General features: G+C 41.9%; 1 protein-coding gene across 10 annotated transcripts in view; it reads right to left on the reverse strand.

Moving 5' to 3' along the window:
• Nucleotides 1-252: 252 nt before the first annotated feature.
• Nucleotides 253-14597, reverse strand: part of CNOT3 (CCR4-NOT transcription complex subunit 3) — a 96170-nt gene continuing 81825 nt past the window's right edge. For all 10 annotated transcript variants that reach the window (XM_075839898.1, XM_075839894.1, XM_075839896.1 and 7 more), the window contains 7 exons: nucleotides 13826-13931; nucleotides 7122-7302; nucleotides 4931-5030; nucleotides 4632-4830; nucleotides 4287-4419; nucleotides 1874-1999; nucleotides 253-1042 (listed from right to left, as the gene is read on the reverse strand). In XM_075839898.1, coding sequence (XP_075696013.1) covers nucleotides 944-1042; nucleotides 1874-1999; nucleotides 4287-4419; nucleotides 4632-4830; nucleotides 4931-5030; nucleotides 7122-7302; nucleotides 13826-13931 — 944 coding nt within the window. In that variant the 3' untranslated portion in view covers nucleotides 253-943. The remainder of the gene's footprint in view (nucleotides 1043-1873; nucleotides 2000-4286; nucleotides 4420-4631; nucleotides 4831-4930; nucleotides 5031-7121; nucleotides 7303-13825; nucleotides 13932-14597) is intronic.

Below are 14597 nucleotides of genomic sequence, written 5' to 3' on the forward strand. Positions count from 1 at the left end.
AGACCACGCAACGCCCATCTCACATAATTTAATGGTCATCGATTCTGAACACATTCTAAGAAAAGACATCTGCGGCATGACAATGTGGCAGAAAAATGTGGCAGTGCATGGGATTAAAACAATATGGTTTTGATTTGTTTCTTTAGTGAAGTGTTTATGGACATGTTTTAAAAACATTTTCCTTCGTATAGAACCTGTGAATAAAATATAGAAAGAACTTGAGCCACATTAATATTCTTGCATGAGAAGACATCATATAAAACTATTTATTCATAAATATTTTCCAAAATGAAAATAGGTTACGAAAAATATTTTAAACCAGCTTTCCATACCATTAATTCCATCGGTACAGATACGTGTATCGAGGATGGGAGGGAGGGGTAAGTGGCAAAGGGAGGGAGAAAACAAATAAAAAATAAAAAACACTTTAAATTTTGATGCACTTGTTATCAAAACAAAAAGATCCAGTATCTGCCAAAAAGGTCAAAATGATAGAAAACAAAGTTTTTCTTTTTGTTTAAAGAGGAAAACAAAAACAAATGGCAGCCAGTAGAAACCCATCTGGGTGTATAGACAAGGACTTCCCACCTGCAGCAATATCCAGGAGGGGAAGAATAGCTTTTCCTTCCTCTTGCAAAGACTTTTATGCACTTTGTTCATTTAGTTTTTTATTTTTCTCGCCTTCTTGTCCTTTAATTCTTCTGAGAAGTCAAGAGGGTGTTGTGAAATGTCGGGTGTTGATCACGTTCTCATCCTCTCCACCTAATTTCATTTTTAATAGATTTTTTTGTAACTGCATGCATTAAAGTGTTTGTCCGAATTTCCCCTCCTCCCAACTCTTCTTGGGAATGAGACTGAAGAGTTATCTTCTGCCCCTCCCATCTTTTTCCCCCGTTGGCGGTTCGCCCCTAGTGAAACTGGAAGGCTGAGTGTGTAAGAGAGGTCACTGTAAGTCACGATCCTCCAAATAACGGTATTCAAATGTGAATCCTTCTTTCTTCCTCTGGCCCCATTTTTCATAGTCAAAGTAAATATATGTCCCCTGCAGAAAGAACAAAAACATTTTATTTAAAAAAAAACAAAAAACACAAAAAGTATTTTTGCAATCATTTCAAGTCTTTCCATGAGTAATTCCATTATCATTAGAGAAGTGCTGTATAGAATTTCCATAGCACGCCTTAGGTTGGTGTTTTTCAACTCCAGTCCTCATACAGACATGTGGCAATTATTGATGCACAGAAACTAATGAAGACACCTCTGCAGGATTAAGGAGATCCTCAATACATGACCTGTTGGGGGCACTTGAGGAAGCACTGCCTTAGGCCATCGTTTGACATGTAGATCCTACAATGATTAATGTGCGGCAGTAAAATTAACATTCCTGCATATGGTGTTGCTTTGAAACTGTTTTTTTTTTGTTTTTTTACAGGTAAGACTACATATTTTTTTTACATTTATTTATTTAAAATAGACCCAAAGCAGCCAAAAACAGCGTATTGCAGTAAACCTGCATTTATTTATTTTTACTGCAGTGCAGCAGCATTCTAAGGCCCTGTTCACACTGAGTTTCTTTGCAGGCAGAAAAATCTGCCTCAAAATTCTGGATTTTTGAGGCAGATTTTGACCTGCCCGCACTCCTTATTGAGTGCCGCAGGCAAAAAAAACGCAGCGAAAAATGCTCTCTCTGCTTCCCACTGATGTCTATGGGAGGTCAGAGAGGAAAACACCCGAAGAAAGGGCATGATACTTCTTTCCCCACAAGAGGTTTTTTCCGCATGCGGGGGAAAAAAAACCTCCTCCGCTTCCCATTGAAATCAATAATAGGCGGTTTCGGACGAGGACGAACACACACACACACACTTATTTTACAAACCTGCTCAAACTCATCTGTTATGGTCTTGGGCTCCTCGTGTCTCTGGAACCACATCATGTATTTGGTGTGAAACCTCCATGACTGCTTTTTCAAAGCTTTAGCAGCTAAATACTGTGCTTTAGTGCCCTAGGAAATAAAACGGGAAACATTAACATTAGATAGAACATTAGAACTGTCATTACATCGGAGGACAGATCTGGTTTTAACCCCTTAATGACCAACCTATTTTAGGCCTTAGGCCCTTCCATCTATATAGCCATAGGAGGCCTTGTTTTTGCAGGACAAGTTGTAGTTTTTCATGGCACCATTTATTCTACCGCATAATGTACTGGGAAACTGTAAAAAAAAATTGTGGGATAAAATGGGAAAAAAAAACAGCGATTACGCCATTTTTTGGGGGGTTTTGTTTTTACGGCATCAGGCAGTAAAAACGACATATTCACCTTATTCTACAGGTTGATACTATTGCGGTGATACCAAATTTACATGTTTTGTTTTATGCTTTACCACTTTTATAAAAAAACAACTATTTGCTAAATGTCAAAAAAATTGCTGGGAGGGGGGGGGGGTTAGGGGGGTGTTTCTAAAAGATAGAAACCTCCCCCCCCCCCCAGCAATTTCACCACAGAGTAGTGTGACGTTATGGTTGGAATGATACAAAATTTATATATAGTTTTCTTATGTTTTACTACCTTTACACTGTAAAAACACTTTTTTTCTTCAAAATTATTTGTTTTGGGGTCTCCATATTTGAAGAGCCATAGCTTTTTTTTTTTATTTTGGAGCTGTGTGATGGCTTTTTTTTTTTTGCGGAACGAAAAATGCGGGACCCTTTTGGAGTACATGCGACTTTTTGATCACTTTTTATCACATTTTTTGGAAGGCAGGATGAACAGAAAACAGCAATTCTGAAGTATTTTATTATTTTATGGAATGCATCGTGCGGGTTAAATAAAGTAATCGCTTTATATTTGGGGTCGTTATAGACCCAACAATATAATTTTTGAACACACACTATCTATATCTATATATGATAAAGCAATTGGTCAGGGGAAAAAGTGGGTTTTTATATTTTTTTTCACTTGGGATCTTTAATTTCTTCATAAAACTTTTTTTTACTCCCATTAGGGGACTTTACAATACGATCATTTGATTGCTTTTAGAAGACACTACAATAATTGCAGTATATTGTGCCTGTCAGTGTGAGGGCGGATTTACACAAACGTGATATACGTCCGTGCAACGGGCGTGATTTTCACGCGCCTCACACGGACCTATATTAGTCTATCACGCAGCCGCGCATCATATGGTGATGACACACGGAGCGGTTAAGTGCCTTTTGCGCGCGCAAAACGCAGCGTTTTTTGCGCGCCCAAAATGCACACGCTCGTGTAAATCCGCCCTAAAACTGACAGGCATCTGTGTGGTCATGCCTCTGGCATAGCCTAACAGGCATTAACTAGAGGCAGACCTGGTGGTCTTTGTTAGGCCCCTGGCTGCCATAGAAACCATCAGCACCCCTCAATCGCATCGTGGGTGTGCCAGTAGTACGACAGGGAGACCCCTCACTTTAAATCCACTCAAATGCGGCAGTCGCTATTGATTGCTGCATCTAAGGGGTTAAATGAGTGGGATGCGGATTTCGATCCCGCCCGCTCGAGCAGGTCAGCTCACACGTACCTCTGGTAGCCGAGAGCTTTAACTGCTCCCGGCCGCTCAGATTTATTCTGATGCAGTGCTGTAAAAAAGGCATATACATCAGAATAATGCCCGTTATTGACCGCCGTAAAAACACCTATGGGCAGTCACTAACACGTTAAAAAAAGGTTACTTTGTGGGTAGTCAGAATGACTATACTAACGGTACATAACATGGGCTTATACAAACCGGTAAGCTTCCCAGAAACGTCTAATCCACTCTCATTCTGTCAACATGTTGTGACAGTTTTACCATCAGTGTCTGGGAAGCCAATTCAAAGGTGACAACCAATACGGCTGAATTTTCTGATGTCAACTTTATAAAAATGGTGGCCACAACAAAACAGAAATATTAGCATTTTTCTAAGTAGAACAAGCGATTACTAAACTTCAGGTAACATTCTAACGTTTATTTTCTATCAGATCTACATTTCTGTTGTGTGTGTAAATCCACTCGTGAAAGGTCAATAGGACAGGGATATATTTGCACGGATCAACACCAATGGTATTTATAGAGGAAACTCCACTTAAAAAGCATCACTTTAATTTGCAATAAAATTGCTGGTTTCCCCTCCAAAGAACCCCTGTTCAGGTGGATTTACTGACCAGGTACAGGCCTAGAGAAAGTGGAATTATGCATTGGCAGAATACCACCCTGCTGTGATTATTAACATCTGATCGATGATTGAAGCAAGTGAACGCCAGTTGTATCATACCTCCAGATAGTAAAAGATAAAGAAGAGAGTCTCTGTGGAAAGTCGCTGGTAGAATTCTACCGTGTCCGAGTGAGGCGGGGGCATCTGGTGGTGATATTGGGGTGTCGGGCAAGGATTCCGTGGGAGGTATTGCCTTTAAAAGATTAGCAGACATAGAAAGTTCTAAAATATAACTATAAAAATAAGCTGTTTAAAGAATTAGAAATGTATTTATAGTTCATAATATACATCTACTTTTTCTCTAAAAGTTCATATTACACATACAGGATATAGACGGGCAACGCTATTCTATTAACGTGAATACAAACACAATTTTTCTTCTTTATATAAACATACAACCCATACCGTATCCTTTCAGAATCTGAGGGGTGAGGCATATGATGCCATGCTGCATCTTCCATTGCTTGCTGATAAAGCTGATCTGTTGTAAGAGGTACAGGACCCAAAGGACACACACCCAGTGAAAGAGGGATGTTTACTTCTGAAAGCTGAGTTGAGAGCTGCGTGGCAGGAGGTTGCGTTGTGGTTGTAGTGATAATAATTTCTACAAAAGAAAGACACATACATAAGACTTATGAAAGCCAAAAGGGAAAGAAAACTATGTTTTATTAGTAAAACAGAAAAAAAATTAATAAAACAACCACCTCGCTCAGCCAAATGAATAGTAGGGACTGGATCCTCTAAGGTCGTTCCAATAGCCGCACGTTCTGCCATGGATTTCAGTGTACTTAAAGGCTCTGGTGCCTAAAAGGGGAAAAAAATAAAATAAAATAAAACAAAAGAACGAATGGGGTAAATAAAGACTATTGTGATAAACTAGAACAGCAGGTGCTACTGTGACAACTTAAAGGTGTCCAGCCCCTAAAAATTGATGGGTCGGGTTCTGACTCCCGGGACACCCGCCGATCAACTGTTTTGAAGGGGGTGCAACTCTCGTATGAGACCTGCTTCCCCTTCATTTCTTCTTGCACACTGAATCGTCGACACATATTTAGCGGCAATTCACGCATGTAGCGGCGATTCACAGGTATTGCAGCCTTTTCTCCCAGAAAGAGAGAAAAGGCTGCAATACCTGTGAATTGCCGCTAAATATGTGTCGACGATTCAGTGAGCAAGTAGAAATCAAGGGGAAGCAGCGCTCTTACGAGCGCTGCACCCCCTTCAAAGCAGATCGGCGGGGGATTCCACAAATCAGACCCTGACCCATCAGCTATTGATGGCCTATCCGGACAATAGGCTATCAATTTTTACGGACCGGACGACCCCTTTACTATTGACGTTTTTCTTAATTTCCTAGATTTTGTTTGTGGCGATTTGTTGTATATCTTTGATAAAAAAAACACCAGACAAAAACCCTGCGGTAAGGAGGCTTTCTGCTGCAGTTCAGGCATTATGCCAAATTCACACAGCTAAATAAAAAAAACAAAAAATTTGAAATAGAACTGTTTATAGGCAACACTTAGGCCAGATCCACCCACAGCGTTTAGGTGCTTTTTTTCCCAGGCATTTTTCAAAGCAAAAAAATGGTGTGGCCAGACATCTGTTGTTAGTCTATAGAAACATTAATATCTCGGCAGTGTTTGCCATTCCATTGTTCTGCTGTGTCAGAGGAGCAGAACAAGGGAAGCACCGGAAGCGGTCGTTCTGTTGCACCACGACCACAAATTGTGTTTCGTCGAGGTGTCCGTGGTTTTACCGGAAACAATAGCACAGCATGCTGCGCTATTGTTTCTGATATGCTTGGCGGGATCTGCGACGGAGCCTCCAACACAAATGTGAACAAGGCCTAAACACTGATATTTTTTTGGTAAGTGGGTTTTGTCTCAAGAAACAGAATGCTCTGGTTAAAGCAATTTTCATGGTGTTTTTCTAATAACAAAAAAAACAAAAACAGCTGAATGTACAGATGTGCCTAGATCAGGGGTCAGCAACCTTCGGCACCCCAGCTGTTGTAGAACTACAACTCTCAGCATACCCAGACAGCCAAAGGCTTTATTATTCCATCTAAAGGCCATCAGGGCATGCTGAGAATTGTAGTTTTAAAACAGCTGGGGTGCTGAAGGTTGCTGACCCCTGGCCTAGATAAAGATGGAAGGGGCTGTTCTGTGTTACATTAACCCTTATTGGAATATTGCCCTGATGCACTCAGACTTGTCAGGGAACGATGGTTACACAGACCATGCTGTTTACTTTCATGAACTAGTACATCTTGCGCTTATATAAATATAATGCAAGTTTTCTAGTTGCAGGGTCATAGCAAATGTTGTGTACCCCAATTAAATAAACAAATACGTAAAATAAATACAACATTGAAAAATCCCTTTAGAGCAGATCTGTCAAGTTAACATAATGCTGAAATTCAGGCAGTTCTGCTGGGCCAAAGCTTACAGAATATGCTACTTTTTTTTGGTACAAACACTAAATAAAAGCTACGAGTCTGCTCTGCAAGCAGAAGACAGAAGTTCACTGTATTCTTGAGTCCAGCAAAGCCTCCACTCTCCTAAGGTGGAGTCACAACAGCCTCTCTATATAGGCTAATGCAGAGGCTGCTGTCACCAACCTTAGAAAGTTGGGGGGGGGGACAGCACCATGAATACATCTCACACTTATAAGTTAGCACCAGTTAGGAGCGAGTGTGTTGCTTTTATTATTTCGCAAAAACAGCTGCGTATTTTCCTGTAAGTTCCGGCTCATAAGATCAGGCAGCCTGTGCCTATAATATGGTATCGCTAATTAGGGCACAATATAAATGTGACAGATCCACTTTAAAAACATTTAAAAGGATGCAGAGAACCATTTGCACAGGAATTCGCTGAGGTGCCAGAAGTATTTTACCTTTATCTCTGGTGTGGTGCTGAACTGAGGTGGCCCGTTTAGCAGTGGCTGGCTGGGTTTAGGGTCACTGAAGCTGGGCGTTGGCGAACTAGGAGGATTTACATTTAAGGGTAATAGTAAGCTGGGCCCAGTGCTGGTACTGCTGCTGCTGGTTGGCTGTGACACACTGTTTGTCTCTTTCCTAAAAGAGAAAAATATAACAAAGACCGGACAGTGAAAGTATGAACAAAGACACACAAGGGAAGACGACACTTTATTAGGCAGATTTATGGCATAGAAAAGTTGCTGCGTAACAATGTATGGACTTTTGCATTTCTATGCTACGTCTATCTCTTTCCAAAAAGTGGACGGAGCTCGGCTAAAGGGGCGTGGCCTGCAGCAGCCCGACAAATTTACTGGCATAAATTATAGCCAGCCCGTAGCCCACGTAGATTTCCCGTCCAGGAAACACGAGGGCTTCAGATGCTTCGTTCTAGCGATTGGTGGGGGTCTCAGTGCTCGGCCCCCCCACCAATCCAAACTTCTGACACGTCACTATGAAGTAAAAGTGCGCAGCGTATCCATCCTGAACCCGAAATAGTGGAGACATTTTTCAGGCTGAACCTCTGCTGCTGAAAAAGTTTGCTTACCCTGGTCTCCATTGAGATTACGAGGCTTTCTTCCGTTCTCGTCCTGGCCGTCCCCCTGGGATGCCACTGCAGCCTGTGATTGGATGCAGCAGTCACAAAGGATGAGATGTCATCCCAGGAGGCTGGGCTGCACGAAAACAGAAGTGTCGCTATGACAACGGCCGGGCTGCATGTATAAACTTTTTTTTAAATTAATTTTACACAAAGCTGAAAAAAAATCTTAACATTTGCTATTTGTTGCGGGTTTTACCTCCCCATTGAATTCAATGGGGAAAACCTGCAATAGAAAAGCAGCGATTCCAAAGCATATATAGACATGCTGCGGATAGAGAAAAACAAACTTTTTTTGGCTGATTTTTTTTTTTTTTCAGACAGTGCGTTGATAAGATTTGTTCACTGTAATCTGCTGAAGATTTTCCACAATTAAACCAGTCCGAAGTGTTTACGCTACTTGTGAACATACCCTAAGGCCCTGGTCACACGGAGTTCTTTGCAAGCAGAAAAAAATCTGCCTCAGAATTCCTTCCGGAATTTTGAGGCAGATTTTGAACAGCCAGCACGTATTTTTCCCATATGATTTGTCCGCAGCCATTGAAGATAATGCTAGTACCACAGGCCAAAAAAAAAAAAAAGCACAGAAAAACGCTCGGAAAGAAAGGACATGCCGTATTTTTTTTTCCACGAGTGACCTAAAGCTGCCCTGGAGAAAAAATAAATAAAAGGAAATAGACTCTGCCTCCCATTGAAATCAATGGTTGGCGATTTCGGACATTTTTTGGCGCCGATTCACTCGCGGTTTCCGCATCAAAAAACTGTGTGAACTGACCTTAAGGCCGGATCCACACGAGCGTGTGCAAAAAACGCGGCGTTTTGCGCGCACAAAATGTAGTTAACAGCTCCGTGTGTCACCCTCGTATGATGCGTGGCTGTGTGATTTTCGCGCAGCCGCCATCATTATGACACGGTTTGTATGTTTGTAAACAGAAAAGCACGTGGTGCTTTTCGGTTTTCATTCATACTTTTTACTGCTGTTGCGCGAAGTGCTTCCGTGTGCTGCGCGTGATTTTCACTCACCCATTGACTTCAATGTGTGCGTGATGCGTGAACAACGGACATGTCGTGAATTTTACGCAGCGGAAACACGCTGCGTGAAACTCACGGACAGTCTGCACGGCCCCATAGACTAACATCGGTCCGTGCAAGGCGCGTGAAAATCACGCGCGTTGCATGGACGTATATCACGTTCGTCTAAATAAGCCCTAAGGGTGCAGTCACATGGGGCAGATTTTGCTGCAGAAATTCCAGTGACTGAAAATCAGTTCTTGCAGAAATCCATATACCTACTGTGAAAACAGCAACATTTAGATGAATGGAACGGATTTTCACTCGCAGTAAATTTCTGCAACAAAATCTCCCATGTGACGGCACCCTAGGGCCTTATTCACACGACAGTGTTCGGTCCGTGATATTGCAACACGTTTTCAGTATGGGACTGCCTCCCCGAGGGACTACTGTGACTCACAGCATCATACATAACTAGGATGCTAGGAGCCCGGCTCTCTGAACGGTGTTCAGTCCGGGAAAGACGGCCGACATGCGGTCCGTATATCACGGACCGAAAACACAGTCGTGTGCATGAGGCCTAAATCGGAATTCCCAGATAGTGTAAACGCTGTGGAGTTTCTGCAACAGTATTCTGTATGGAAACTCTGCAGCATTTACAGTAGCAGCAAAGTGACAGACTTAGAAAATGTTGTGCGGAAAGTGTGCTGCAGTGTGACTTTCAATTCCACAGCATGTCCATTTATGCTGCGGGTTCTGTGCAAAGATGCGTGTTTGGCCCAGACTTCAGTGGGGTGTGTAAATTCTGCAACAGATTTGTTTTGTTGCCGTTTTTTACAGCGTTTATGCAGCGGAAACGCGGTAAAAACTGCTGCAACAGAAAATCTGCAGCGCATCTGGTGTGTGGGAACATATCCTAAGGCCGGTTTCCCACGTAGCGTAAACGCTGCCGGATTTCCGCAACAGAATCCTATGTGGAAACTCTGCAGCATTTACAGTAGCTGCAAAGTGGAAGAGATTCAGAAAATCTCATGCCCACACCGCAGGAAAAAAAACGCAGCGTAAACGTTCAGAAATTGATCTGCGGTGCAGAATAATTCTGCAGCTTGATTCTTCCACTGCGGGTTTTCCCCATTGAATTAAATGGGGTTGCAAAACCCGAAACAGAAAGCCAAGTGTTGACTTTTGCAGCGATTGCGCCGCAAAAATCGCAGCTACAGAAAAAAAAACATATATCATACTTACGCCCTCCTTCCTGCAGTCCAGCCTCCTGGGATGACGTTGCATCCCACGTGACTGCTATAGCCAAACACAGGCTGCAGCGGTCACATGGGCTGCGGCGTCATCCAGGGAGGCCGGATCAGACTGTGCAGGAGGGACGCATCAGCCGCCTATGTATGTATAAGAGTTTTTTGCTGCTGCTTTCCGCATCGGAAATTCCGCCCGAAAAAAACATGCGGTTTTCGGACTAAATGTACTGCAGTTTCCAGGTCAGATACACTGCGTGGTTTTTAATCAGCCTATCCGTCCCGGGGGAACCCGGCCTAAGGGTATATTCAAATGGGGCTCTCTAACTTGTAAATACATGTGGCTTTTCGTGCTGTGGCTCTCTACCGCACCATTACTGCCCTGTGTGCATATACCCTAACCCAGAAACCTAGAGAAAAATCTAATGTGTGGGATTATTTTAAAATTAACTGGACTTGGTGTTTACTTTTCCATATGCTAAAGTCCAATCCTGTTTTTAGTAAAAAAATAAATAAAAAAATAAAATAAAACTCAGACAGCTGGGACTGCAGGGGTAAGATCTGGTGAACGAGCAGGTACCACCCTCAATTAGAGCCTATTCAGATGAGCTCTGTACATGTCTGTGTGCTGTCAATAAGCCAATTCAAATGTCTGATTTTTCACATGGACTCTTGGTCAAGTCTAATGCGAGAATTGAACCATTCAAGTCAATGCATCAATGAAAAACATAAATAAACTAACAGCACACTGATGCCGTCTGAGTGAAGTCAGTTTTGGACTGATGGGTTGCTGAAAAGAAACCAGAAAGTACTGCCAGAGCAACATCAGTTTTTGTTTTTTTTACATCCGTGAAACTGATGATCACTGATGCTACTCGGACATTAAGGGCACGCACTGTCAATTTTACATTAGAGGTCAATCAGTATTGTGTACATTTTCTCTGATGTAACAGACAAGTTTTACAATGCTCATCTGAACACAGTTTACTGGTATGTTCACACACACCATAAACACTAAGGCTTCATGCCCACTTCAGTCTTTTACTTCAGGGTGCTATCCGTTTTTCTGACAGCTAGCACCCTGACCCATTCATTTCAATGGGGCCATGCACACTTCAGTTTTTTTTACGGTCCCGTTGCTCCATTCCGATCCAAAGTAGAGCATGTCCTACTTTGGTCCGAGACTCCGTGACCGTGAGGCCCATGCAAGTCAATGGGGCCGTCAAAAAAACTGAAGGCACACGGAAGGCATCCGTGTAAGTACATTACAGAAATATTACACTAATCGGCAGCCACTTGTCTCTATAAATCACTGATAGAGAAAAGAGGCTGCGGATTAAAAAATAAAATAAAAAGCAGTTCATTCGTACCCGGTCGTTGTCTTGGTGACGAGTCCCTCTTCTTCCTCCAGTCCGACCTTCCTGTATGACGCGGCAGCCTGTGATTGGCTGCAGTGGCGGTCACGTGGGATGAAGCGTCATCCCTGGAGGCCGGCCTTCTGACGTGCGTGACCGCCACTACAGCCTGTGATTGGCAGCAGCGGTGACATGGATGAAACGTCATCGCTGGAGGCCGGACAGGAGGAATGCAAGTATGAACTACGGCCGTGAAAACTGTGTCGGAAGTGTGCACGAGGCCTAAGTGGATAAGATTTGAACAAATCTCATCCAAATGCTTTGGAAAAATTCAGCCAAAAAAAACAAAAACAAAAATTGTTCATAAATTGATCTGCAGTGTTTTTTTTTAATCCGCAGCATGTCAAGTTATGCTTTGGATTCGCTGCTTTTCTATTGCGGGTTTTCCCCATTGAATCCAATGGGGAATTAAAACCTGCAACAAGCAGAAAGCGTTGGCGATTTTTGCAGCAGAAAAGCTGGGATTCCAGCGCAAAAAAATATATATACTAGTCCTTCTTAATGAATTAGAATATCATCAAAAAGTTAATTTCAGTAATTCAATTCAAAAAGTGAAACTCATTCTATGGATTCATTACACACAGAGTGATCTATTTCCAGCATTTGTTTTCTTTTAATGTTGATGATTATGGTAACAGTTAATGAAAACCCCAAATTTAGTGTCTCAGAAAATTAGATTATTATATAAGCCCAATTTGAAAAATTATTTTTAATACCGAAATGTTGTCCTGCTGAAAAGTATGTCCAGTATATGCCCTCAATACTTGGTCGGGGCTCCTTTTGTATGAATTACTGCATCAGGCGAGTTTTCTGGCCAATCAAGCGCAGTGATACTGTGGTAATTACACCAGGTATTGGTACTTTCGGCAGTGTGGGCAGGTGCCAAGTCCTGCTGGGAAATGAAATCATCATCTCCATAAAGCTTGTCAGCAGAGGGAAGCATGAAGTGCTCGAAAATTTCCTGCTAGACGGCTGCGCTGACTCTGGACTTGATATAACATTAACTGTTAGCCATAATCATCATTAAAAAAAAAAAAATGGAAATAGATCACTGTGTGTAATGAATCTATACAATATATGAGAGACACTTTTTCAATTGAATTACTAAAATAAATTAACTTTTTGTTGATAATCTAATTTACTGAGAAGGACTAGTATATCTATCTATCTCATATCTATCTATCTATCTCATATCTATCTATTAATCTATTTAAAAAGCAACCCCTTTTTCCAAATTACACAGAACTTTACTGATTACTACCAAAACATCTTAGGGCTCACTCAGTCGAACGTGAATAACGTCCATGTGCTGCGCAGGGAAATCACGTGCAGCAGACAGACCCATTGATTTCAACGGGGGCGTTCCCACATGCAGGAGTTTTCACGCAGCGCGTGTCAGTTGCGTAAAACTCACTGCATGTCCTATATTGGTGCGTTTTTCGTGCACCTATCGCCCATTGAAGTCAATGGATGCGTGAAAATCACGCACAGTACACGGATGCACATCCGTGTGCTGTGCGTAATTTACGCATCAATGAATAAAAAAAATGTGTGCTTTGTGAGTGCGTGAATAACGCATTCCACTCGCAAAGCACGGATGCAATAACTAAACACACACGGACCAGATTCACGCTCGTGTGAACGTAGCCTTACTTCTGAGGTTACATGTAGTATTGCATTTATGTTGTCAACAATAGATCACGCAAATACAAAAAAAAATGGCTAATGATTTAGGAGCTTGTACAGGCAGGCAGTACTCAATACCACTCCAGAATCAGATTACTAGCGATATACTAAGTGAAGAGCTCAAACCTCACAAACTAAAAATTGTGCCTTTACAGACTGTAGAGCGGCCCATAAATCGCAAACATTTCTACTACATAAGGCCGGATCACATATTGCGTTTTTGAACCGTTTTGGAAAAAAAACCAAAAACTATTTATGCGTTTTACAAAGTGCTTCAGATTTAAGCCTATAACTAGTCAATTTAAAACCAGACTAACAGCTGAAACACTTTTTTTTTTTTTTTTTAGATGCATTTTTCACCTACAAAGTTCAAAAACGCAAAAAAAAATGCAACATGTCAGCCCAGCAAAAAGGTCAGAAACCATGTTTTGTTTTTTCAAAAACAAGCCAAGAAGAAGTGGGTGTAACTGACCATGGTATCCAATCAGATGCCACCTCATGTTTTAAAAGCACTTTTAACAAAAGCAGCAGCTTGCCATGGGCAACTACGCCACTTTTTCTTAGCATCCATTTTCATAGATCTCCCCAAATGAATCCTCACAGAGTACTGACCTATACGCACATAAATCAGTTGTGTTGAATTTTCAGCATTTTTTGGTACTCACGCAGTGCTGGTTGGTGGGTTGTGAATCACAGACTGGCTTGATTGTGATTGACTGTTATTACTAAGTGCAGTATCTGCTGAATTTTCTGCTACTACAGAGCTATAACCTGAAGAAGAAAAACAAAACAGGAAACCTTAAGTGTGGCACGATTCCTTTCTCTTTTACTTGTTAAGCGTGGGGGGTTACATTTTTCCTCCAAGGTTCAGAACAGCCAAGTGCTGATCCATGAACACAATGACAATTTACAAGACGCCTCTGCTAATTAAGCAGACTATATCAACCTGAGAGGGAAGGGTGTGTCCCCAATCACATGTCAGACCCTGGGAAGCTGGAGGCAGGGAGATCTCAAACCTTAGATTCAGGAATGAATGTGCCCTTTAATATTACACTTCGGCCTTCTTCACACACTGATGACAATTTAAACTGCACCAAAACCCGGTTCTAAAAACGCTAGCATTTTTTCAAATGTTACGTGTGTTTTTTGGATGCGGTTCTAACCGCACCTCAATTGCAACCTGTGAATGGACTCTAGGGGGCCATTTTAGAGGAGACATTTTTGGCAGCATGGCAAAAAAAAACAAACAAACGCATCAAATGTCACAGCAAAACACACGTGGTTTTACCACAATTTGCCACGGTTTTGAATGCTTTTTTTGCCTGTGCAGTTTTTACAGGTGAAACATGTTAAACAAATGTGGTTAACCGGAAAAAAAAACTGCACAGGCAAAAACCGCATTGCAAACCGTGGCATTCCATGCGGTTTACACGATTT

This window comes from Rhinoderma darwinii, chromosome 10 (assembly GCF_050947455.1).
Source record: "Rhinoderma darwinii isolate aRhiDar2 chromosome 10, aRhiDar2.hap1, whole genome shotgun sequence".
Lineage (NCBI taxonomy): Eukaryota > Metazoa > Chordata > Amphibia > Anura > Rhinodermatidae > Rhinoderma > Rhinoderma darwinii.